Source organism: Rana temporaria, chromosome 10 (genome assembly GCF_905171775.1).
Source record: "Rana temporaria chromosome 10, aRanTem1.1, whole genome shotgun sequence".
Taxonomy (NCBI): Eukaryota; Metazoa; Chordata; class Amphibia; order Anura; family Ranidae; genus Rana; species Rana temporaria.
Genome location: NC_053498.1, coordinates 2,565,358 through 2,589,917, shown reverse-complemented (window position 1 = coordinate 2,589,917; position 24,560 = coordinate 2,565,358). Strand labels below are relative to the sequence as shown.

The following is a 24,560-nucleotide window of genomic DNA, read 5'->3' as shown; positions in this document are numbered from 1 at the left end:
CGGTTAGAGCGCTCTCCACCTGCCTGTGGCATCCAAAAGCTGAGCGCGCTTCCCGGGCCGACCACTGGGGGCGCTGTAGGATTGCGCCTACCTGACAGTACATTGCCCGGAGATAGAGACGCTCTATCCTCTCCCGATCACAGAGGAGGCGGAAGTGCTGCTGGGTGGAGGAAGATGGCGGACGCTGATTACGAGTCGGTTCTGTGTGTGAAGCCGGAAGTGCACGTCTACCGGATACCGCCCCGGGCTTCCAACCGGGGATACCGGTGAGTGAGAGAGCCTCCGGGGGGGAGGGGGTGACGGCGGGCGGTGTGTGCGGAGATCTCATCCTTCCTTCTCTGTCCTACAGGGCGGCGGAATGGCAGCTCGACCAACCGTCCTGGAGCGGGCGCCTCCGGGTCACCTCCCGGGGCAAGGCGGCCTTCATCAAGCTGGAGGACCGGACTACCGGTATGTGAAAAAAAATACCCCTCACCCAATATGACTCACCCAAATATATACCCTGTATACCCCTCACCTATATATATATATATATATATATATATATATATATATATATATATATATATATACATACTCTATACCCCTCACCCAATATGACCCACCCACATATATACTCTGTATACCCCTCACCCATATATATACTCTGTATACCCCTCACCTCCCCCCCCCACATATATACTCTGTATACCCCTCACACAATATGACCCACCCAAATATATACTCTGTATACCCCTCACCTATATATATATATATATATATATATATATATATATATATATATATATATATATATATATATATACACTCTGTATACCCCTCACCCAAATATATATTCTGTATACCTCCCCCTCATATATACACACACACACACACACACACATACACACACGACCGGACCACCAGTATGTGTACATACCCCTCACCCAATATGACCCACCCAGATATATACCCTGTATATACCCCTCACCCAGATATATACTCCGTATATACCCCTCACCCAGATATATACTCTGTATACCCCTCCCCCACATATATATGTATTCTGTATACCCCTCACCCATATATATGTCATCTATATACAGAGAGGACCGGTAGGTGTACACCCACCCAAATATATACTCTGTATACCCCTCACCCATATATATGTCATCTGTATACCTGCCCCACACACACACACACATATACACCCCACCTCCCCTTATATATAATCATCTATATACAGAGAGGACCGGACCACCAGTATGTGTTCATATCCCTCCTCCACACACCCACCCAAATATGTACTCTGTATACCCCTCCCCCATATATGTCATCTGTATCCCCCCCCCCCCCCCAAAAAATATCAATATATACACACAGAGAGGACTGGAACACCAATATGTGTACATACCCCTCCCCCACACACCCACCCAAATATTTACTCTGTATACCCCTACCCTTCTATATATATCATTTTTTACAGAGAGGACCGGACCACCGGTATGTACACATACCCCTCCTCCACCCAAATATATACTCTGTATACCCCTTCCCCATATATATATCTCCACCCCTTCCATATATATCATCTGTATACAGAGGACTGGACCACCAGTATGTATAGATCACCCACCCAAATATGTACTCTGTATACCCCTCCCCCCATATACATGTCATCTATACTGGAGGTCGACCGATATGGGTTTTTCTCTGGCCGATATTTAGAAATCGGGGCGGCCGATACATGATGCTGATTTTTGCGGCCGATTTTTTATTTGGTGACGCTGGCTCGTGGCACTGGATGCCACTAATTGGCACTGGAAGATGGCACTGGTTGGCAGGTGGCACTTGCAGGTGGCACTGATTGGCAGATGGCACTGGTGGCACTAACAGGTGACACTGGCAAGTGGCACTAATTGGCACTGGATCGCAATAGTTAGCACTGGCAGATGGCACTGGTTGGCATTGGCAGGTGGCACTGATGGCTTTAGTTGGCACTGGCAGGTGGCACTGGTTGGCATTGGCAGGTGGCACTGATGGCTTTAGTTGGCACTGGCAGGTGGCACTGGATGGAAGTTGGCACTGGATGGTGGCACTGAATGGTGGTATTGGCAGATGGCACTGGACGGCAGGTGGCACTGGCAGGTGGCACTGGATAGAAGGTGGCACTGGATAGTGGTATTGGCAGATGGCACTGGACGGCAGGTGGCACTGGTGCAAAAACAAAATGGTGTCACCACCCTCAGTACAGACCCCCTCTCTCCCTCCAGTATAGACACCCACCCCCCTCCTCAGTACAGACCCCCCCCCCCCCCCCCCCCCCCAGAGAGCGGTGTCTGTCCCACGAGCGTATGCCCCTCCTCCGCTGTGGGTGTAAACAGAGAGGAGGGCCGCTGCGCTGGGTGTACCAAGATGGCCGCGGCTCCGGAGCTAGGCCGAAGCAATCCATCCGGTCACAGCATCAGGAAAGGCCGCAGCTTCAGCATAGCTCCGGATCCGTGACACCGCTAGTGGCCATGTTAAATATCGGACAAATTTGGATAAAAATCAGCCGATATCGGTCGACCTCTAATCTATACACACACACCGGACACATGTCTGTATACCCTCCCCCAATATATATATATATATATACACACACACGTCTGTATATCCTCTATACGAGCAGCACAGTGGTGTAGTGGTTAGCACACTCGCCTAGCAGTAAAAAGGGTCGCTGGTTCGAATCCCGACCACGACACTACCTGCCTGGAGTGTGCATGTTCTCCCTGCGCCTGCGTGGGTTTCCTCCAGGTACTCCGGTTTCCTCCCACACTCCAAAGACACGCTGATAGGTCAATTGGCTTCTGTCTAAATTGGCCCCTAGTATATGTATGTGTGTTTAGGGACCTTTAGATTGTAAGCTCCTTGAGGGTAGGGACTGATGTGAATGTAAAGCGCTGCGTAAAATTTACGGCGCTATGCAAGTACCTTAATAAATATCCACCTCTTGTTGATCTGAGACAGCGGAAGAATCTGATTGGCTGTCACAGGCGGTGAGATAAGCGCGGCTCGCGGTCAGTCTTGTGATTTCCAATGGAATTGCTGATTCAGGATCTGCAGAGAAGTGATGAGGAAGTGAGAAGGTCGGGGAATTCTCCGCTCCCAGGACAATCGCTTATCTCAGATATCCCGTATTACCCCCCCCCCCTCCCCCGCTACATGCCCCCCCCCCCATTTCCTTCCTTCACGTCCTCTCTGTACACAGCCGCCATCATCTTCCTCTACACAGCCTGGAGGATCCGCCATGACAGGAGGACCTGGAAAAGGGCGATCGCTGCATCACTCATCTCCGCCACAGACCCCAAATCCAGGGAGAGCTCAGTGTGATGTGCTGATTGATAGGGGGGGGGGGACACAAGCAGCACCCCCCACCCCCACGAGGACCTCCCTCTGGGGATCATTAAAGAAAAGTTATTAGAGCACTTACCTGTCCAGGGAGCCCCCGCCATGTCGGCACCCCCAGCTGATCTTCAGATCGCCTCCCGCCACCATTCCTGGTATGGGGATCAGGTAGTGAAGATTTTCGGCTCCACGCCTGGTTCCCTACTGCGCATGCGCGAAGCGTGTTACGCTTTCTAATTGGGGAAGGAAGAGGGGGGGGGGCAAACTTTTGGGAGATCGGGCTGCGGCCCATCTACAAAAGCGGTGAAGGACACCTGTCAAAAATAGGTCCTCCCTGAAAGGTGCCAAATGTGGGGGGGGGGGGGGGGGGGCATGTGAGTGAGTTCCACTTTTGGGTGGAACACCGCTTTAAACTGTACGGGCAGCACCAGGGTGTTGGCCTCCCTCCTCTGCCCCCCCCCCAACCCTTTGGGGGGATTTCCCTTCACTTCCTGTTCCATCGCCAAAACAGGAAGTGAGGGGAAATCCCTCCCAAAGTGAGAACTAGTGTACATATTAGAAGATTTCCCCCACCTATTCCTGTTCTGGGGATTTTTTTTCCCTTTTATTCTCGGTGATAAAGGAGACACAGAGGGTGAATTTCCCTAACGGGGACACAGACAGCGATAAAAACTCACGGGGGGTCTAATCCCTCCCCACTCCATCCAAAACTAAAGAAAGCGTTCTGCTTTAATAAAAGGAAATGCTGAGCCGATAACCCGATGCGTTTTAACATCACATCACGTGTGCAGAGCAGTGCACCAGTGTAAGGGGGGGGGCCCCGTGATGCGTACCAGCTCTTGTGTGAAGGGGCCCTTCTGATCACATAATGGGGCCACGTGATGTGTGGAGGGGCTTTTCTGATCACATTATGGGGCCACGTGATGTGTGACCGGTCCCTTTTGATCACATAATGGGGCCCCGTGATGTGTGGAGGGGCTTTTCTGATCACATTATGGGGCCCCGTGATGTGTGGAGGGGCTCTTCTGATCACATAATTGGGGCCCCATGATGTGTGCTAGCTCTTGTGTGAAGGGTCCCTTCTGATCACATAAAGGGGCCCCGTGATGTGTGAAGGGGTCCTTTGATCACATAATGGGGGCCCCGTGATGTGTGCTAGCTTTTGTGTGAAGGGTCCCTTCTGATCACGTGAAGGGGCTCCTTCTGATCATATAATGGGGCCTCGTGATGTGTGAAGGGGTCCTTCTGATCACATAATGGGGCCACGTGATGTGTGAAGGGTCCCTTCTGATCACATAATGGGGCCCTGTGATGTGTGACGGGTCCCTTCTGATCACATAATGGGGCCCTGTGATGTGTGACGGGTCCCTTCTGATCACATAATGGGGCCCTGTGATGTGTGACGGGTCCCTTCTGATCACATCATGGGGCCCTGTGATGTGTGACGGGTCCCTTCTGATCACATCATGGGGCCCTGTGATGTGTGACGGGTCCCTTCTGATCACATAATGGGGCCACGTGATGTGTGGAGGGGCTTTTCTGATCACATTATGGGGCCACGTGATGTGTGACCGGTCCCTTTTGATCACATAATGGGGCCCCGTGATGTGTGGAGGGGCTTTTCTGATCACATTATGGGGCCCCGTGATGTGTGGAGGGGCTCTTCTGATCACATAATTGGGGCCCCATGATGTGTGCTAGCTCTTGTGTGAAGGGTCCCTTCTGATCACATAAAGGGGCCCCGTGATGTGTGAAGGGGTCCTTTGATCACATAATGGGGGCCCCGTGATGTGTGCTAGCTTTTGTGTGAAGGGTCCCTTCTGATCACGTGAAGGGGCTCCTTCTGATCATATAATGGGGCCTCGTGATGTGTGAAGGGGTCCTTCTGATCACATAATGGGGCCACGTGATGTGTGAAGGGTCCCTTCTGATCACATAATGGGGCCCTGTGATGTGTGACGGGTCCCTTCTGATCACATAATGGGGCCCTGTGATGTGTGACGGGTCCCTTCTGATCACATAATGGGGCCCTGTGATGTGTGACGGGTCCCTTCTGATCACATCATGGGGCCCTGTGATGTGTGACGGGTCCCTTCTGATCACATCATGGGGCCCTGTGATGTGTGGAGGGGCCCTTCTGATCACATAATGGGGCCCTCGTGATGTGTGCCGGCTCTTGTGTGAAGGGGCCCTTTTGATCACCTAATGGGGGGCCCCGTGATGTGTGAAGGGGCCCTTCTGATCAGATAATGGGGCCCTGTGATGTGTGAAGGGGTCCTTCTGATCACATAATGGGGGCCCTGTGATGTGTGCTAGCTCTTGTGTGAACGGTCCCTTCTGATCATATAATGGGGGCCCCATGATGTGTGAAGGGGTGCTTCTGATCACACAATGGGGGCCCCGTGATGTGTAAAGGGGCCCTTATGATCACATAATGGGGCCCTGTGATGCGTGGAGGGGCCCTTCTGATCAGAGGTGTCGTGGTGTAAGCCCTCTCCCCTCTTCTCTCTCCTCGGTAGGTGAACTCTTCGCTCAGTCCTCGGTGGATCAGTTTCCCGGCATCGCGGTGGAAAGCGTCACAGACTCCAGCCGATATTTTGTGATCTGCATCGAGGACGGGAACGGTGAGTGTCTCCTATCTTGTGTTGTGTTGTCTGTTGTGTTGTCTGTTGTGTTGTCTGTTGTGTGTAGAGACACTTTGTAGCCACATCTAACCCTTCTCTGCTGTATTAGGGAGACGGGCGTTCATCGGGGTCGGGTTTGCAGACCGAGGAGACGCCTTCGACTTTAACGTCGCCCTGCAGGATCACTTCAAGTAAGTTCTCACAACGCCCCTCCCCCTCTTCCCTTTAGCGCTTTTCTGTCCTGAGCGTTCCTTCTTTGACCGATACGATGTCGAGGGCGATAACGAGAATTTTGATTGATGGAGCTCCTGTGCGGATAAACGCGGCCCTTGCACAGGCATAAGCTTTAGTACCCCCCACCGGTCTGAACACGGCCTTATAATGACATTAATGTCATGTTGTCGGCTTAGATTTATAGATGGTGCTTAGCGGGTTTCCTCTTCTCTCTTCTCTCTGACCTTATCCCCTCACACTGGTCACATTGGGTCCATCCAGCTGTTTTTTTGCACATCACATGTATGGTGTAAATATTGCACATAAGATAACAGTTGTGTTTTTTTGTGCCCTGTGCGCCACCTCATACATGTGCAGTGATGTGCAAAAGAACACGGCTCAGCGGACACGGGTTAAATCATTCTTCAATATTACTGCATTGGCTCTTGTGTGCCCGGGGGGTGCTGAGTTTCTTGTGTGAGCCAGGGGGCGCTGGGTTTCTTTGTGTGTGTGTCGGGGGGCGCTAGGTGTCGTGTGTGTGCGCTCCGGGGGGCAGTGGGTTTCTTGTGTGTGTGCCGGGGGGGGGCGCTGGGTGTCTTGTGTGCCGGGGGGGCGCTGGGTGTCGTGTGTGTGTGTGTGTGTTGGGGGGTGTTGTGTGTGTGTGTGTCGGGGGGGCGGTGTGTGTGTGTCTTGTCTGCCTGGGGGGGCAGGGCGCTGGGTGTCTTGTGTGCCTGAGGGGCGCTGGGTGTCCGGGGCGCACCGCTGGGTGCCTTGGGGGGGGGGGGGCAGGGCGCTGGGTTTCTTGTGTGTGCCTGGGGGGCGCTGGGTGCCTTGGGGGGGGCAGGGTGCTGGGTGTCTTGTGTGCCGGGGGGCGTGGCGCTGGGTGTCGTGTGCCGGGGGATGGGGCTCTGGGTGTCTTGTGTGCCGGGGGGGGGGGGGCACTGGGTGCCACAATTACTCCTCCTGCATTCACACTTTACTCTCCGCAGATGGGTGAAGCAACAGACAGAGTTTGCTAAACAGGCGCAGAACCCGGACCCCGGACCCAAGCTGGACCTGGGATTCAAGGAGGGACAGACCATCAAGATTAATATAGCGGTACGGCTCGTCCAATGGCAGTTCTCCTCCGTCTCGCTTTGTGATGGGCTTCGATGTTTCTAAGATGGAACTCCTTTTATGTCTTTTTTTATTGTACTTTTCATGATTTATTGTCCTTTTCATAGAATATAAAGAAGAAGGAAGGCCCCGCTGCTAAACCGCGACCTCTCAGCGCCGGACCCAATCTCCTCCCCCCGCCGCCAGGATCCAAAACTCCCACTCAGCACAGCACTCCACAGCCAGCTGCTGATGCAGGTAACCTGTCACAACCCCTCCGCTGTCACTTCTACATCTGTCACAACCCCTCCGCTGTCACCACTTCTACATCTGTCACGGCCCCTCCGCTGTCACCACTTCTACATCTGTCACAACCCCTCCGCTGTCACTTCTACATCTGTCACGGCCCTCTGCTGTCACTTCTACTACATCTGTCACGGCCCCTCCGCTGTCACTTCTACATCTGTCACGGCCCTCCGCTGTCACTTCTACATCTGTCACGGCCCCTCCGCTGTCACTTCTACATCTGTCACCACTTCTACATCTGTCACAACCCCTCCGCTGTCACACTTCTACATCTGTCACGGCCCCTCCGCTGTCACTTCTACTACATCTGTCACGGCCCTCCGCTGTCACTTCTACATCTGTCACGGCCCCTCCGCTGTCACCACTTCTACATCTGTCACGGCCCCTCCGCTGTCACTTCTACTACATCTGTCACGGCCCTCCGCTGTCACTTCTACATCTGTCACGGCCCCTCCGCTGTCGCTTCTACTACATCTGTCACGGCCCCTCCGCTGTCGCTTCTACTACATCTGTCACGGCCCCTCCGCTGTCGCTTCTACATCTGTCACGGCCCCTCCGCTGTCGCTTCTACATCTGTCACGGCCCCTCCGCTGTCGCTTCTACATCTGTCACGGCCCCTCCGCTGTCGCTTCTACATCTGTCACGGCCCCTCCGCTGTCGCTTCTACATCTGTCACGGCCCCTCCGCTGTCGCTTCTACATCTGTCACGGCCCCTCCGCTGTCGCTTCTACATCTGTCACGGCCCCTCCGCTGTCGCTTCTACATCTGTCACGGCCCCTCCGCTGTCGCTTCTACATCTGTCACGGCCCCTCCGCTGTCACTTCTACTACATCTGTCACGGCCCTCCGCTGTCACTTCTACATCTGTCACGGCCCCTCCGCTGTCACCACTTCTACATCTGTCACGGCCCCTCCGCTGTCACCACTTCTACATCTGTCACGGCCCCTCCGCTGTCACTTCTACTACATCTGTCACGGCCCTCCGCTGTCACTGCTACATCTGTCACGGCCCCTCCGCTGTCGCTTCTACTACATCTGTCACGGCCCCTCCGCTGTCGCTTCTACATCTGTCACGGCCCCTCCGCTGTCGCTTCTACATCTGTCACGGCCCCTCCGCTGTCGCTTCTACATCTGTCACGGCCCCTCCGCTGTCGCTTCTACATCTGTCACGGCCCCTCCGCTGTCGCTTCTACATCTGTCACGGCCCCTCCGCTGTCGCTTCTACATCTGTCACGGCCCCTCCGCTGTCGCTTCTACATCTGTCACGGCCCCTCCGCTGTCGCTTCTACATCTGTCACGGCCCCTCCGCTGTCGCTTCTACATCTGTCACGGCCCCTCCGCTGTCGCTTCTACATCATCTGTCACGGCCCCTCCGCTGTCGCTTCTACTACATCTGTCACGGCCCCTCCGCTGTCGCTTCTACTACATCTGTCACGGCCCCTCCGCTGTCGCTTCTACTACATCTGTCACGGCCCCTCCGCTGTCGCTTCTACATCTGTCACGGCCCCTCCGCTGTCACTACTACATCTGTCACGGCCCCTCCGCTGTCACTACTACATCTGTCACGGCCCTCCGCTGTCACTTCTACATCTGTCACGGCCCCTCCGCTGTCGCTTCTGCTACATCTGTCACGGCCCCTCCGCTGTCGCTTCTACTACATCTGTCACGGCCCCTCCGCTGTCGCTTCTACTACATCTGTCACGGCCCCTCCGCTGTCGCTTCTACTACATCTGTCACGGCCCCTCCGCTGTCACTTCTACATCTGTCACGGCCCTCCGCTGTCACTTCTACTACATCTGTCACGGCCCCTCCGCTGTCACTTCTACTACATCTGTCACGGCCCCTCCGCTGTCGCTTCTACATCTGTCACGGCCCCACCGCTGTCTTATTTTTTTAATGAAAAAAAGTGTATTTTTTCCCCAAAAAAATGCGCTTTTAAGACCGCTGCGCAAATACGGTGTGACAGAAATTATTGCAACGACCGCCATTTTATTCTCTAGGGCGGGCGTCACTAAATGGCGGACCGCGGTCCGGTTCCGGCCCCAGTGGCCATTCTATCCGGACCGCAGCCTCGCCTGTGTGTCTCTGTGGCCGGCTCGCCCGCCTGCCGATGCCGCTATTTACACAGCATGGCAGGCGCAGCAGGTCTGTGCCGTCTCTGCACTCCCCCCTCCCCACACTGCCTGTCTACCTTATTCACACAAACTTGAATCACGACCGCGCTGGACAATGGGCGGGACTTTTTAAGTTAAAAAGTGGGTGATTGGTTGCTAGGCAGCGGGTCGGTCCCAGCAACAAATCACTCGCTTTTAATGGGAAAGGTCCCGCCCATTGTCCAGAGCGGCCACGCTCCATGTCCTGTGTGAATAAGGTAGGTTTTCTGTGGGGAGGGGGAGTGCTGTGCTGTGCAGGACAAAACAGGGGTTTGCTATTGAGAGGATTGTGATGGGGGGGAGTCAGTCTGCGATGTGGGGGGAGGGTCTGTTATTGTAGGGAGGGGGTTGTTCAGTCTGTGATGGGGGGGGGGGGGGGTCCGTCTGATTGGTGGGTCAGTCTGTGATAGGGGGTCTGATTTGGGGGGGTCAGTCTGTGATATGGAGATCTCTGATTGTGGGGGGTTCAGTCTAAGATGGGGTGTTCTGTGATTGTGGGTGGGGTTCAGTTTGTAATTGGGGGGGGGGGGGGTTAAGTCTGATTTAAGGGGGGTCAGTCTGTGATAGGAGGTCTGTGATTTGGGGGGTCAGTCTGATTGGTGGGTCAGTCTGTGATGGGGGGGATCTGTGATTGTGGGGGGGGGGGGGGGGGGTTTCAGTCTGTGATGGGGTGGTCTGTAATTGGGGAGGTCTGTGATTCTGGGGGGGGGGTTCAGTCTGTGATTGTGGGGGGGGGTTCAGTCTGTGATTGTGGGGGGGATCAGTCTATGATAGTGGGGTCTGTGATTGGGGGGGGTTCAGTCTGTGATTGGGTGGTCTGTGATTGGGTGGTCTGTGAATTTGGGGGGTCAGTCTGTGATTGGTGGGTCAGTCTGTGATGGGGGGGATCTGTGTTTGTGGGGGGTTCAGTCTGTGATGGGGGGGATCTGTGTTTGTGGGGGGTTCAGTCTGTGATGGGGTGTTCTGTGATTGTGGGGGGTTCAGTTTGTAATTGGGGGGGATCAGTCTGATGTGGGGGGGGGTTTGTGATTGTGGGGGGGTTCAGTCTGTGATGGGGTGGTCTGTGATTGTGGGGGGTCCATCTGTGATTGGGGGATCAGTCTGTAATAGGGGGGTCTGTGATTTGGGGGGGGTCAGCCTGTGATAGGGGGATCTGTGATTGTGGGGGTTCAGTCTGTGATTTGGGGGTCCATCTGTGATTGTGGGGAATCAGTCTGTGCTGGGGGTGTCCATCTGTGATTGGGGGGGATCGGTATGTGATGGGGGTCTGTGATTTGGGGGGTCAGTCTGGGATGGGGGATCTGTGATTTGGGGGGGGGGGTCAGTCTGTAATGGGGGGTTGTGATGAGGCAGGGGGATGTGATGTAAGGGGGGGGGGGGGGGGCTGAGGACACTGATGTAAAAGGGGTTCTATGATTTCTGCACTGGCAAAACACAGGTCTCTGTTTTCTATGTGTCCTGTTCACATTGAAACAGCGCCCCTGCGTGCTGAGCAGTGCGGTGCAAAATGCATTCTGTTTCTATGCACCGCAACTGATCTGTGCTGCCTAAAAATGAAAGAAATTTATTTTGAGATTTTTATGTCGATTTCGATGGTGTGTGGGTCTTAAAGGTGTGTGCATGTGTGTGGTGGGGGGGGGGCGCTGTGAAGTGGAGGATATCATGTGGCGTCATAGCACCAATATGACATTCGGACCTCCGCTGGAAGAATTTTTTTCCGACCGGACCCCCGTGAATTTTAATTCACTACCCCTGCTCTAGGGTGTTAGAATAAAAAATATATATAATGTTTGGAGGTTCTAATTAGAGGGAAGGAGATGGCACATTAGAACTGCTGTTTTACTTGTAATGCCAACGGCCACCACAAGATGGCGCCAGATCACAGAAGGAAGCTTAGGCCTGCCTCAATTACCGGCGGGTGGAGGTGGGGGCGCCCCCATCTGCCCCGCCGGCCGGTAATTGAGGCCGCGGCCTTCTGCAGGTCTAAGCTTCCTTATTTGAAGGCCGCAAAGCCGCAGCCTCAATTATTTTTCGCTTTATCCACATCTGTGACATCACGTCCTCTATTCACCAATCCGTGTCTCTTCGGGAACAGGAATGCTCTTTGACCTGGGAGGATTCTCATCTGAGCCAGCGGCTTCTACAGCGGCTTCTACCGACACCTGGGGAGACTTCACTACGGCATCCAGGTACGTACAGTGTCGCCATGGCTTCTATTGTCTGTGTGTATAATTGTACTTGGCAGGGTCAGCAACCCCCAGGAACATGTGCCCACCGGGGTAAGTGATGACTTCTGTGCCGCCCCCCTGGTATATTGTTTTTCTTTCCCAAATTAATGTTTCGTATTTGTCGCGGTATAACGCGCTCCCGCGTATACCGCGCACCCCTAAAGTTGCCCCGAATCCTGTGGAATTTTTTTTTTTCTTGTACATAGTTTTGGTGTCTTGCGCGGCGTCCTTCTGCGGCTTCGGGTTTCCTCTTCGTCGGGTCCGGCGTCCTTCTGCGGCTTCGGGTTTCCTCTTCGTCCGGTCCGGCGTCCTTCTGCGGCTTCAGGTTTCCTCTTCGTCGGGTCCGGCGTCCTTCTGCGGCTTCGGGTTTCCTCTTCGTCGGGTCCGGCGTCCTTCTGCGGCTTCGGGTTTCCTCTTCGTCGGGTCCGGCGTCCTTCTGCGGCTTCGGGTGTCCTCTTTGTCGGGTCCGACGTCCTTCTGCGGCGTCCTCCCTGCTTGTTTCCCGCGCCGAGTTTGAATACTGCGCCGACATATAAAGAGTGCAGTACACTCATGTATTGTCGGGCAGGCTCGGCAACTCTCGCGCTGACGTCCAGGACGTGAGCGCGGAAGGAGCCGAGACTGCCCGAGTGTACTGCGCTCGGTATATGTCGGCACAGTATTCAAACTCGGCGCGGGTATCGGAGTATACCGCGCACTCACGATTTTGCCCTGATTTTCAGGGCAAAAAAGCGCGCGGTATACGCCGATAAATACGGTACTTTCTTTTTTGTTCCGTTTTCTTGTCTTTATGTTTTTGTTGTGTTTTTCTTTTTTTTTTTTTTTTTTTTTTTTTTTTTTTTTGTCTCTTATTTTATTTTTGTTGTCTTTTTTGTTGTGTTTTTTTATTTTTGTTTTGTTTGTTTTTTTTGTCTTTTTGTGACCTGAGTATTGCCACTTGCGAAATTTTTATAATACCCGAGAACTGTGGATGTTTGCAAAGTTTTGTTTCTAGTTTTGTAGAATTAATGAGATACTAAAGCTAAAAACCATAATTTTTTTGCATTAGGGGGGAAAAAACGTTTAGGCAAATGATTGGCCCCTCATCTCCGCCCCCTTCCCGCCCCTTTATACTTACCTGAGCCCTCATTTGATCCAATACTGTGGATGTCTGCAGCACTTCTCTCCCCTTACTTCCGGGTGTCGCTGGCTTTGCTGGGGCACCAGAAGCCATTGGCTTTAAGTGCTGTCAGTCAAAGCCAGTGATGGGGGGGGGGGGGGGACACCGAGTCTCACTGTCTGTGTCAATGGATGCAGCAGCAGGGCTCGGGAGTAAGCAAGCACAAGTGGCCCCCCCCCATAGGAAGCCGCTTCCCATAGGGCAGTGATGGCGAACCTTGGCACCCCAGATGTTTTGGACCTACATTTCCCATGATGCTCAACTACACTGCAGAGTGCAAGAGCATCATGGGAAATGTAGTTCCAAAACATCTGGGGTGCCGAGCTTCTCCTCCGCCATAGGGGCACTGGACGGAGAGGAGGAGCCAGCAGCGCGGACGCGTCACTCTGTGATTGTCACATGTTTGTCATTTAAAAAAAAATAAAATTTAAAGTTGAACAGCCCTCTCCTGCCCTCTATTTTTTTTTTTTATAACCACGTGTGTCCCATTTGAGAGACTTCCCTTCACGTCCCGTAGCCAAAACAGGAAATTAAAGGGAATCCTTATTTATCACTAGAATTGGTGTTTCCCCCTTGACCATCCAAAATTTGGGATTTCCTTTTCATTACGAATGACAGTCGTGAGGCCAAATAGAGGGGGGAGGGGCACAGAAATAAAAACCTGTCCGGGGGGGGGGGTGGCTAATCCCTCTCTGCTCCACCCAGAATTAAAAAAATAAAAAAATGTTGCCCTTAGTTATACTTTTTTTCCTTTTTTGTGTCTCCCTGCAGCTCAAACAACAACAATGGTCAGTCCAGCACTGGGTGGGTCCAGTTCTAATGGACACGTTGGTGGAACATCGGATCTCCAGGAAGGCGGTTCCCGGGGGGGGGGGGGGGGGGGGGGGCGGGGGGCGTGTGGCAGCAGCTGCTTGTGATTTCCTCAATGATCTGTCTGCGCCGGAGCCGCCTCTTGTGCCTTTGACTTGTTCATGTTTGGAGGGATTTGGGTCTACATTGCTGCGGGAGGATGGGGTGAGGCTCCTCGGGGGCTGGACTCTGATGAAGGTGACTGTTAGTGGTAGGGGGGGGGCGGGGTGTTGTCTCCTATAATAACGCTGCTTCTGTCCCAACTGGACCACACTATCTGTTAAGGCCTACAGACGCCTCACCCGGTGTCCCTCATTCGGAGGGCCCATCATACAGGACCAGCACAGACCAGGGGCCAACTTATGATGGGATAGGTTCTTATCGGCAGGTGCCTGGCTCCCTCCTCCCTCCCTCCTTCCTCCCTCCTCCCTCCTCCTCCTCCTCCTCCTCCTCCTCCTCCTCCTCCTCCTCCTCCTCCTCGTCTGTCACTGCGGGGACTGTGTGCACCTCACCCGGTGTCCCTCATTCGGGGGCCCATCATACAGGACCAGCACAGACCAGGAGCCAACTTATGATGGGGTAGGTTCTTATCGGCAGGTGCCTGGCTTCCTCCTTCCTCCCCCCCTCCTCCCTCCTCCCTCCTCCTCCTCCTCCTCCTCCTCCTCCTCCTCCTCCTCCACACCAACTGTCACTGCAGGGACTGTGTGCACCTCACCCGGTGTCCCTCATTCGGGGCCCATCATACAGGACCAGGAGCCAACTTATGATGGGATAGGTTCTTATCGGCAGGTGCCTGGCTCCCTCCTCCCTCCCCTCCTCCCTCCCCTCCTCCCTCCCCTCCTCCCTCCCTCCCTCCCTCCCTCCCTCCTCCTCCTCCTCCTCCTCCTCCTCCTCCTCCTCCTCCTCCTCCTCCTCCTCCTCCTCCTCTGTCACTGCGGGGACTGTGTGCACCTCACCCGGTGTCCCTCATTCGGGGCCCATTATACAGGACCAGCACAGACCAGGAGCCAACTTATGATGGGATAGGTTCTTATCGGCAGGTGCCTGGCTCTCTCCTCCCCCCTCCTCCTCCCCCTCGCCAACTGTCACTGCGGGGACTGTGTGCACCTCACCTGGTGTCCCTCATTCGGGGCCCATCATACAGGACCAGGAGCCAACTTATGATGGGATAGGTTCTTATCGGCAGGTGCCTGGCTCCCTCCTCCTCCTCCTCCTCCACGCCAACTGTCACTGCGGGGACTGTGTGCACCTCACCCGGTGTCCCTCATTCGGGGCCCATCATACAGGACCAGCACAGACCAGGGGCCAACTTATGATGGGATAGGTTCTTATCGGCAGGTGCCTGGCTCCCTCCTCCCTTCCCTCCTCCCTCCCCTCCCCCCTCCCTCCCTCCTCCTCCTCCTCCACGCCAACTGTCACTGCGGGGACTGTGCACACTTCCTCCCTTTACTGGAAAAACTCCCTGCAGGAATTCACATTACTAAACCTTGCACCGCTCCAGTCGTGGTGACACCACATGGCCGTCTGCCAATATCTGGAGTTGTGCAGCTTTTTTTTTTTTTTTCTGTATCTTTAAAATTTAACTAACGGCAAAAAATATCTTTTATTATAATTTTATATATATATTTTTTTTTTTTTTTTCGTTTTGGATGGAGTGCAGAGAAAGTAAAAGAATCCCAAATTTTAGGTTGACATCCGAACAGGGATATCAAAGTGAACATGCAATGAGTGGCGGGGCAAAATGTATAATAAATACGAAATCACTTTATTGAACTTAATAAAAATAATTTATTACAGGCTAAAAACGTGGGGGGGGGGGGGAGTAGCCAAGCTAACTGTAGGTGCATAAGAAGTAATACAGAGCAAATTGTAGATGCAATGTATAACTATCCTGTGAGTATGTCCTAAATTCCCAACGCGTTTCAAGACTGAAGCTTTTATTCAGGGACCTTGGCATTAAAGATGACACTCAAAAGTAAAAAAAAAATTGCGCAATTCAAATACCAATTCAAGATTTAAAATGGTAAATTTAATCTTTTGCAGCGCCCAGCAATATGATGGCAGATCAGGTATAGGTGTATAGCCTGGAATAGAGAGGAAATCTTCCAATGGCCTCTTCCCGCTTTGGTGGGGTGTGGCCTCTTCCCGCTTTGGCGGGGCGTGTGGCCTCTTCCCGATTTGGCGGGGCGTGTGGCCTCGTCTCGCTTTGGCGGGGCGTGTGGCCTCGTCTCGCTTTGGCGGGGCGTGTGGCCTCGTCTCGCTTTGGCGGGGCGTGTGGCCTCGTCTCGCTTTGGCGGGGCGTGTGGCCTCGTCTCGCTTTGGCGGGGCGTGTGGCCTCGTCTCGCTTTGGCGGGGCGTGTGGCCTCGTCTCGCTTTGGCGGGGCGTGTGGCCTCGTCTCGCTTTGGCGGGGCGTGTGGCCTCTTCCCGCTTTGGCGGGGCGTGTGGCCTCTTCCCGCTTTGGCGGGGCGTGTGGCCTCTTCCCGCTTTGGCGGGGCGTGTGGCCTCTTCCCGCTTTGGCGGGGCGTGTGGCCTCTTCCCGCTTTGGCGGGGCGTGTGGCCTCTTCCCGCTTTGGCGGGGCGTGTGGCCTCTTCCCGCTTTGGCGGGGCGTGTGGCCTCTTCCCGCTTTGGCGGGGCGTGTGGCCTCTTCCCGCTTTGGCGGGGCGTGTGGCCTCGTCTCGCTTTGGCGGGGCGTGTGGCCTCGTCTCGTTTTGGCGGGGCGTGTGGCCTCGTCCCGCTGTGGCGGGGCGTGTGGCCTCGTCTCGCTGTGGCGGGGTGTTATGTGACCCTATCACACTCTATCCAAAATAAGATGTTTTGCCTCCTAGTTACTTTAATTCCCCCCCCCCCCCCCCCCCCCCCCAGTGCCTCTTTTTTCCGTTTGGTGGATCGCCGAAAATTTCCTCTCCTGTATTGGATACGAAATGTGGATGTGTTGTCGCCCCTTGAGGTTTTCTCTGCCACCCCCATTTTGCCATGTTCATAGTGGGCGGAGCTTTTCTTTTTCTGCACCCCGTGTTTTATGCCGTGTATTGTAGCTTTTCTTCTTTTTTTTTTTGTTGACGAGGAATTGGTGCAATAATTTCCATAGATTTTAGTTGATAGAATGAGTGTGTGGATTGTTTGCTGTGTGTTGGGGGTGATTTATTCCCACATCAGACCAAAGACACATTGAGTGGGGGATGTGGGGGGGGGGGGGTCTCCGATCTTCCCATAGATTGTAGCACTTGAAACGCGTTGAATACGCTCCAGTCGCGAGGACGGCGTCTGGTTATTATCTGAGCGCCTCCCGTGCAGTTTTGTGGTCGGAGTTCATCTTGGATCCGAGCCGCTCCATTGGCTGATTGATGAGGATTCGAGCGTCCTATCACCGCCCTCCTTCACCCAGTAACCGAGAATAACATTCCTGACTTGTAATGGACCAGATTGTACCCAGCGACCAATGAAGAGATCCGGATGACCCAACGCAGAGGAGAAATGTTCCCGGGGGGAGGGAGGGGGGGGGGGTGACCTTTATTTATCTATAACGCTGTGTTGGGTTTCCTCGTAATTTTTTTATTTTTTTTCCTCCTTTTTCTGTCGGTAACATTTGAGATTTTATAAAAGATCTATAACAGATGAATAAAGTTTTATTTCAATATGCCTGTGCGACTTTTTTATTGCAGTTTGTTTTTAATGGAATGTCAGCTGACTGCGAGTTTTCTCTGATTGTAGAAAGTGTCGAGGGTGCTGGTGGGGTGAGAATGGGGGGGATTCTGATCTGGGGGGGTTCTGAGTTGGGGGCACTGGTGGTGTTAGAGGGGTGTTCTTACCTGGTGTCTCTGGGGATAAGGTTCTACTAAGGGGCAATAGTGGGGGGGGGGGGGGTTTGAGCTGGGGGCACTGGAGGTGTAAGAATACAGGCTTCGGGAGGTGGGTTCCTACCTGGTGGCTCTGGGGGAAAGGTTCTACTAAGGGGCACTGGTGGGGGTAAAAATGGGGGGATTTTGAGCTGGGGCACTGGTGGGGTGAGAATGGGGGGGTGTCTTACTTGGGGGGGGGGGGGCTCTGGGGTAAAGGTTCTGCTAAGGGGCAATGGTGGGGGTAAAAATGGGGGGCACTGGTGGGGGGGAGAATGGGCGGGGGGACTCTGGCAGAATGGGAGACTAGTCGAAATGGAGGTGTGAAAACTGTTGGGGGGGGGGGGGGGGAGCCATGTAGAGATCTGAGTGTGGGGATGGCTGAGTAGTTGCATCAAAAGATGCTGGTCAGGGCTGACACCACTCGGTCCATAGAAGTGCTGTGTGTTGCCAGCACAGGGATGGTGGGGACCCCTCATAATGGGCACAGCGGGTGTACAGACTCGGGAACTCAGCACAGGGATGGTGGGAACCCCTCATAATGGGCACAGCGGGTGTACAGACCCGGGAACTCAGCACAGGGATGGTGGGAACCCCTCATAATGGGCACAGCGGGTGTACAGACCCGGGAACTCAGCACAGGGATGGTGGGAACTCCTCATAATGGGGCACAGCGGGTGTACAGACCCGGGAACTCAGCACAGGGATGGTGGGAACTCCTCATAATGGGGCACAGCGGGTGTACAGACCCGGGAACTCGGCACAGGGATGGTGGGAACCCCTCATAATGGGCACAGCGGGTGTACAGACCCGGGAACTCAGCACAGGGATGGTGGGAACCCCTCATAATGGGCACAGCGGGTGTACAGACCCGGGAACTCAGCACAGGGATGGTGGGAACTCCTCATAATGGGGCACAGCGGGTGTACAGACCCGGGAACTCAGCACAGGGATGGTGGGAACTCCTCATAATGGGGCACAGCGGGTGTACAGACCCGGGAACTCGGCACAGGGATGGTGGGAACCCCTCATAATGGGCACAGCGGGGGGTACAGACCCGGGAACTCGGCACGGGGATGGTGGGAACTCCTCATAATGGGCACAGCGGGTGTACAGACCCGGGAACTCAGCACAGGGATGGTGGGAACCCCTCATAATGGGCACAGCGGGTGTACAGACCCGGGAACTCAGCACAGGGATGGTGGGAACCCCTCATAATGGGGCACAGCGGGTGTACAGACTCGGGAACTCAGCACAGGGATGGTGGGACCCCCTCATAATGGGCACAGCGGGTGTACAGACCGGGAACTCAGCACAGGGATGGTGGGAACCCCTCATAATGGGCACAGCGGGTGTACAGACCCGGGAACTCGGCACAGGGATGGTGGGAACCCCTCATAATGGGCACAGCGGGTGTACAGACCCGGGAACTCGGCACAGGGATGGTGGGAACCCCTCATAATGGGCACAGCGGGTGTACAGACCCGGGAACTCAGCACAGGGATGGTGGGAACTCCTCATAATGGGGCACAGCGGGTGTACAGACCCGGGAACTCAGCACAGGGATGGTGGGAACCCCTCATAATGGGCACAGCGGGTGTACAGACCCGGGAACTCGGCACAGGGATGGTGGGAACCCCTCATAATGGGGCACAGCGGGTGTACAGACCCGGGAACTCGGCACAGGGATGGTGGGAACCCCTCATAATGGGGCACAGCGGGTGTACAGACCCGGGAACTCAGCACAGGGATGGTGGGAACCCCTCATAATGGGGCACAGCGGGTGTACAGACCCGGGAACTCAGCACAGGGATGGTGGGAACCCCTCATAATGGGGCACAGCGGGTGTACAGACCCGAGAACTCAGTACAGGGATGGTGGGAACCCCTCATAATGGGCACAGCGGGTGTACAGACCCGGGAACTCAGCACAGGGATGGTGGGAACTCCTCATAATGGGCACAGCGGGTGTACAGACCCGGGAACTCAGCACAGGGATGGTGGGAACTCCTCATAATGGGCACAGCGGGTGTACAGACCCGAGAACTCAGCACAGGGATGGTGGGAACTCCTCATAATGGGCACAGCGGGTGTACAGACCCGGGAACTCAGCACAGGGATGGTGGGAACCCCTCATAATGGGCACAGCGGGTGTACAGACCCGGGAACTCAGCACAGGGATGGTGGGAACCCCTCATAATGGGCACAGCGGGTGTACAGACCCGGGAACTCAGCACAGGGATGGTGGGAACTCCTCATAATGGGCACAGCGGGTGGATTCTCCTGCCAGTTCCCGGAAGATTCTGTAGGGAGTTAATCTTATCAGCCTCCATCTGCCATGCTTTGCATCCAGCAGCTCAGAGTAATGGAGGTAGAAGTTTGGAATGTGAAGCTCGGTGTTCAGGATCCAGTTTTTCCCCATTCTTCACCTTGCTGACCAATCGGCTTCACCCGACTCGGCTTATCTTTTTGTATTCTTTTAGGTAGATTCAGTTACAGTTAGGTCGGCATATCAGTAGATAAGCCGACCTAACTCAGAATCTACGCCGACCTATGTTTAAGTGTATTCTCAAACAGAGATACGCTTAAACATATCTAAGATACGACAGCTTGCGCCGTCCTATCTTAGATTGCAATATTTTGGATGGCTGCTTCCATTGCGGTCGGCGTAGAATATGTAAATGAGGAGATACGCCGATTCACGAACGTACGCCCGGCCGACGCAGTACTTTTACGCCGTTTGCGTAAGTGATAGGCCGCGTAAAGTTAGAGCTAGGCCCTAGTGGAATAGTAATGTTAAGTATGGCTGCCGTTCCCGCCGCAAAATTCAAAATTTTTACGTCGTTTGCGTAAGTCGTCCGCGAATCGGCATTTACGTCGTTTACGTCCACGTCAAAATCAATAGGCCCGTGCGGCGTACTTAGCCGCAATGCACACTGGGGGATGTAGGCGCCCGGCGCATGCGCAGTTATATAAAAACGTAAAAAACGTGAGGTCAAGCCCCATTGCCATCAAACACGCCCCCACTCCAAGACATTTGAATTCGGCGCCCTTACGCCCGCCCGCTTTAGGCTACGCCTCCGTATATTAGCAGGTAAGTACATTGAGAATCATTACTTGCCTAGCTAACTTACGGCGGCGTAGCATAAACACGCTAAGCTACGCCGCCGCAAGTTTAAGCCTTCGTACCTGAATCTACCTATTTAACATTTTCAGGGAGTCGGCGACACCGGCAGCGACATTGATGACATTTTTAGGTGATTGTAGGAATCGCAGCTGATCTGATGTTGGGATTTCACTTCCTGTCACAGAGAGCCAACAGGAAGTGAGCGGGAAAATCCCCATTACCAGAACCGGTGTCCCCCATGGGAACATTTCCCCCTCTTCCTGTTCTGGTGATTTTTTGAATCGCATCGGAGAGAGTGAAGCTCTACAGAGGGGGACACAGCAGCAAAAACCTTACAGGGCGTCTAACTCTTCCTGTCTGAGCCCAATCAAAACGTATCTAAAGATACGACATGGCACAGCTGATATCCACATCCTCGTTTCTTTCGTCGCGTGTACTTCAGCTGAAGGTGAACTGTTTGTGTCGGATCTGATCGCAATATCCAGCTCCATGCACAGAAAAACTGGAGAAAAAACAAGATTCATACTGGCGTTTTAGCAGTGAGTAGCGGGTTGCTAAGGAGAGGGCAGCCGCCGGGTCCTTAACAACCGATGACTCATCGGCTTTCAGCAGGATTCCTCACTTCCCTACCTGTACGTTCCTTTAAATTTGCCGTTGTGCGCGTGTGCCTGCAGACTCGGTGTCCACCGGTGTCCCACGATTGCGTGTCACTGAGCGGCAGAACAGGGAGATGCCTGTGTAAACAAGGCATCTCCCTCGTCTGACTAGTGACAGGACACTGATCTTCTGCTCCCTCTCATCGGGAACAGCGATCACTGATGTGTCACTTGTAGTCCAGCCCCCCCCCCCCACACAATTAGAATCACTCCCTAGGACACACTTAGCCCCCTTCATTGCCCCCTAGTGGTTAACCCCTTCCCTGCCAGTCACATTTACACAGTAATCGGTGTATTTTTATAGCACTGATCGCTGTATAAATGTCAATGGACCCAAAATAGTGTCCGAAGTATGCGCCGCAATGTCGCAGTCATGCCAAAAATCGCAGATCGCCGATATTACTAGTAAAAAAAAAAAATATATTAATAAAAATGGCATAAAACTATCCCGTATTTTGTAGACGCTATAACTTTTGCGCAAACCAAAAATATGTAGAAGAATACGTATCGGCCTAAACTGAGGGGAAAAAAAATGTTTATATATTTTTTGGGGGATATTTATGATAGAAAAAAGTAAAAAAATATAGCTTTTTTTTTCAAAATTGTCTCTTTATTTTTTATTTTTTTACAGCGCAAAAAAAATAAAAAAAACGCAGAGGTGATCAAATATCACCAAAATAAATCTCTGGGGGGGAAAAAAATTTTGTTTGGGTGCCACGTTGCACAACCACGTGATTGTCAGTTAAAGCGACGCAGTGCCGAATCTCAAAAAGTGGCCTGGTCCTTGGGCAGCCAAATCCTCCGGGGGCTGAAGTGTTTAAAATAAAAAAAAATAAAGCTCATGTACCCTATTTTGTCACTGAGCCAAGCATGTTTGGTGACGGGACAAAACATGCCAAAATCGCACTGCGTTGGTGGCGCCATTAATGGGGGCGCGCCTTGCCGCGTTTCTGGGATCACGCAATAATTGTGCCTGTATTTTTAGAACGCACAGGTGTGAATGCGACCTCAATCACCTGGTGTAGTATATAATATAAACAGTAAAACCTTGGTTTGAGAGCGTTTTGCAAGACAAGCAAAATGTTTTAATACATGTTGCCTTGATATACAAGCGATGTCTTGATATAAGAGCAGCGCCATGTCGCCACTGAGTATAAAAGAGAAGAGAGGAGCCTCTAAGTGTATCAATATGGTTACATGTAATGAAGGGACGACATTTAGCAACTGATTGCTACACTTAGAGGCGCCTCTCTTCTCTTTTATACCCTGTAAAAAAAATGCTTTGATATACAAGTGCTTTGGATTACAAGCATGTTTCTGAAACGCATTATCCTCGCAATCCGAGGTTTTACTGCACTCCATTCCTGAGGTCTTCCAACTTCAGCCACGTTGTCCCCGAGGCTCTCTGGCACCCCCCCCCTTCTTCTGGCCACATGCGGTATTGCATGCCATAGAAGTCAATGCGGAACAAATTATTTTAGTTTCCATTGACATCTATGGGGAAAATCGCTTTGATATACAAGTGCTTTGGATTACAAGCATGTTTCTGGAACGCATTATACTTGCAGTCCGAGGTTTTACTGCACTCCATTCCCGAGGTCTTCCAACTTCAGCCACGTTGTCCCCGAGGCTCTCTGGCACCCCCACCCACCTCTGGCCACATGCGGTATTGCATGCCATAGAAGTCAATGCGGAATTAACGAATTATCCTCGCAATCCGAGGTTTTACTGTATTCTGTGTACTTGTTTTTTATTTTTATTTTTTAATTGGTTGTTTCCTTTGCCCACCCCCCAGCTCAGCAGGGGACGGGGTGTCGGTGACGATTGCGCACTCTTTGATCGCACGCCCGCACATGATCCGGCGCGCCGTCTTTTTGTCCTTCGCTGTCACGGATAGGGACTTTATCTTTTGTAAAACTTTCCTGCAGCAAACACAAAGTGACTTTTTTTTTCCTCCTTAGCAACTCCCCCCACCCCCAGCAAACGGACATTTGTGTTGCGGCTGATTGTTGTGTTTACCAGCTATAGAGGCTTCTATGTTAATAAGCTTAGCGATGGGCAGCGAAGCCCCAGCCACAGGATTAGCCGCACGTCTCCGCCTTGGCCGGGCCTCCCCTACCTGGTAACCAGAACAAAAGTCCTGTAATTGGGAGGCGGGGATCTCACTCACCTGCCTTCAAAGGGGAGGGGGGGGGGAAGCGACTCGGCCAGCTTTCCAGAATCCTGCGATCGGCGAGGAGCCTTGGGGAGATCTCCATAGACAGGTGAGCTTTACACTGCAACATCCCAGCCGGGTTATCCTGGTGCCTTCGTACTGCCGGGGATCGGCGCCAGGAAAGGAAAATTACCGAAAGGTAATTGGATTGCGAGTATAATTAGTTCCAGAAACATGCTTGTAATCCAAAGCGCTTGTATATCAAAGCATTTTTTTTTACAGGGTATAAAAGAGAAGAGAGGCGCCTCTAAGTGTAGCAATAAGTTGGTAAATGTTGTCCCTTCATTACATGTAACCAGATTGCTGCACTTCGAGGCTCCTCTCTTCTCTTTTATACTCAGTTGTGACATGACGCTACTCTTATATCAAGACATCGCTTGTATATCAAGACATTGCTTGTATATCAACACATCGCTTGTATATCAAGACATTGCTTGTATATCAACACATCGCTTGTATATCAAGGCATCGCTTGTATATCAAGGCATCGCTTGTATATCAAGACATCGCTTGTATATCAAGGCATCGCTTGTATATCAAGACATCGCTTGTACATCAAGACATCGCTTGTACATCAAGGCATCGCTTGTATATCAAGACATCGCTTGTATATCAAGACATCGCTTGTATATCAAGACATCTCTTGTATATCAAGACATTGCTTGTACATCAAGACATCGCTTGTATATCAAGGCATCGCTTGTATATCAAGACATCGCTTGTATATCAAGAC

At 53.0% G+C, this 24,560-nt stretch overlaps 2 protein-coding genes across 2 annotated transcripts in view; both read left to right on the top strand.

The window, feature by feature from the left end:
- The first annotated feature begins 126 nt into the window (after window positions 1-126).
- Window positions 127-14,449, top strand: NECAP2 (NECAP endocytosis associated 2). Its single transcript, XM_040326788.1, has 8 exons — window positions 127-266; window positions 350-450; window positions 5,886-5,990; window positions 6,100-6,181; window positions 7,193-7,301; window positions 7,427-7,556; window positions 11,852-11,945; window positions 13,915-14,449. The coding sequence occupies exons 1-8, from the start codon at window positions 175-177 to the stop codon at window positions 13,961-13,963; spliced, it is 762 nt and encodes a 253-aa protein (XP_040182722.1). The 5' UTR covers window positions 127-174; the 3' UTR covers window positions 13,964-14,449.
- A 9,363-nt stretch (window positions 14,450-23,812) lies between these two features.
- The window catches only part of CROCC (ciliary rootlet coiled-coil, rootletin), a gene marked incomplete at its 3' end in the record, with an annotated part of 72,394 nt that continues 71,646 nt past the window's right edge, over window positions 23,813-24,560 (top strand). The window contains 1 exon segment of the mRNA XM_040326730.1: window positions 23,813-23,876.

Excerpts from the sequence above, each read along its gene's own strand:
- NECAP2 (XM_040326788.1), top strand. The coding sequence starts at position 175 with ATGGCGGACGCTGATTACGAGTCGGTTCTGTGTGTGAAGCCGGAAGTG. Across the intron at positions 5,991-6,099 it reads CTGCATCGAGGACGGGAACG|GGAGACGGGCGTTCATCGGG; the intron begins GTGAGTGTCTCC and ends CTGCTGTATTAG. Across the intron at positions 11,946-13,914 it reads GACTTCACTACGGCATCCAG|CTCAAACAACAACAATGGTC; the intron begins GTACGTACAGTG and ends GTCTCCCTGCAG.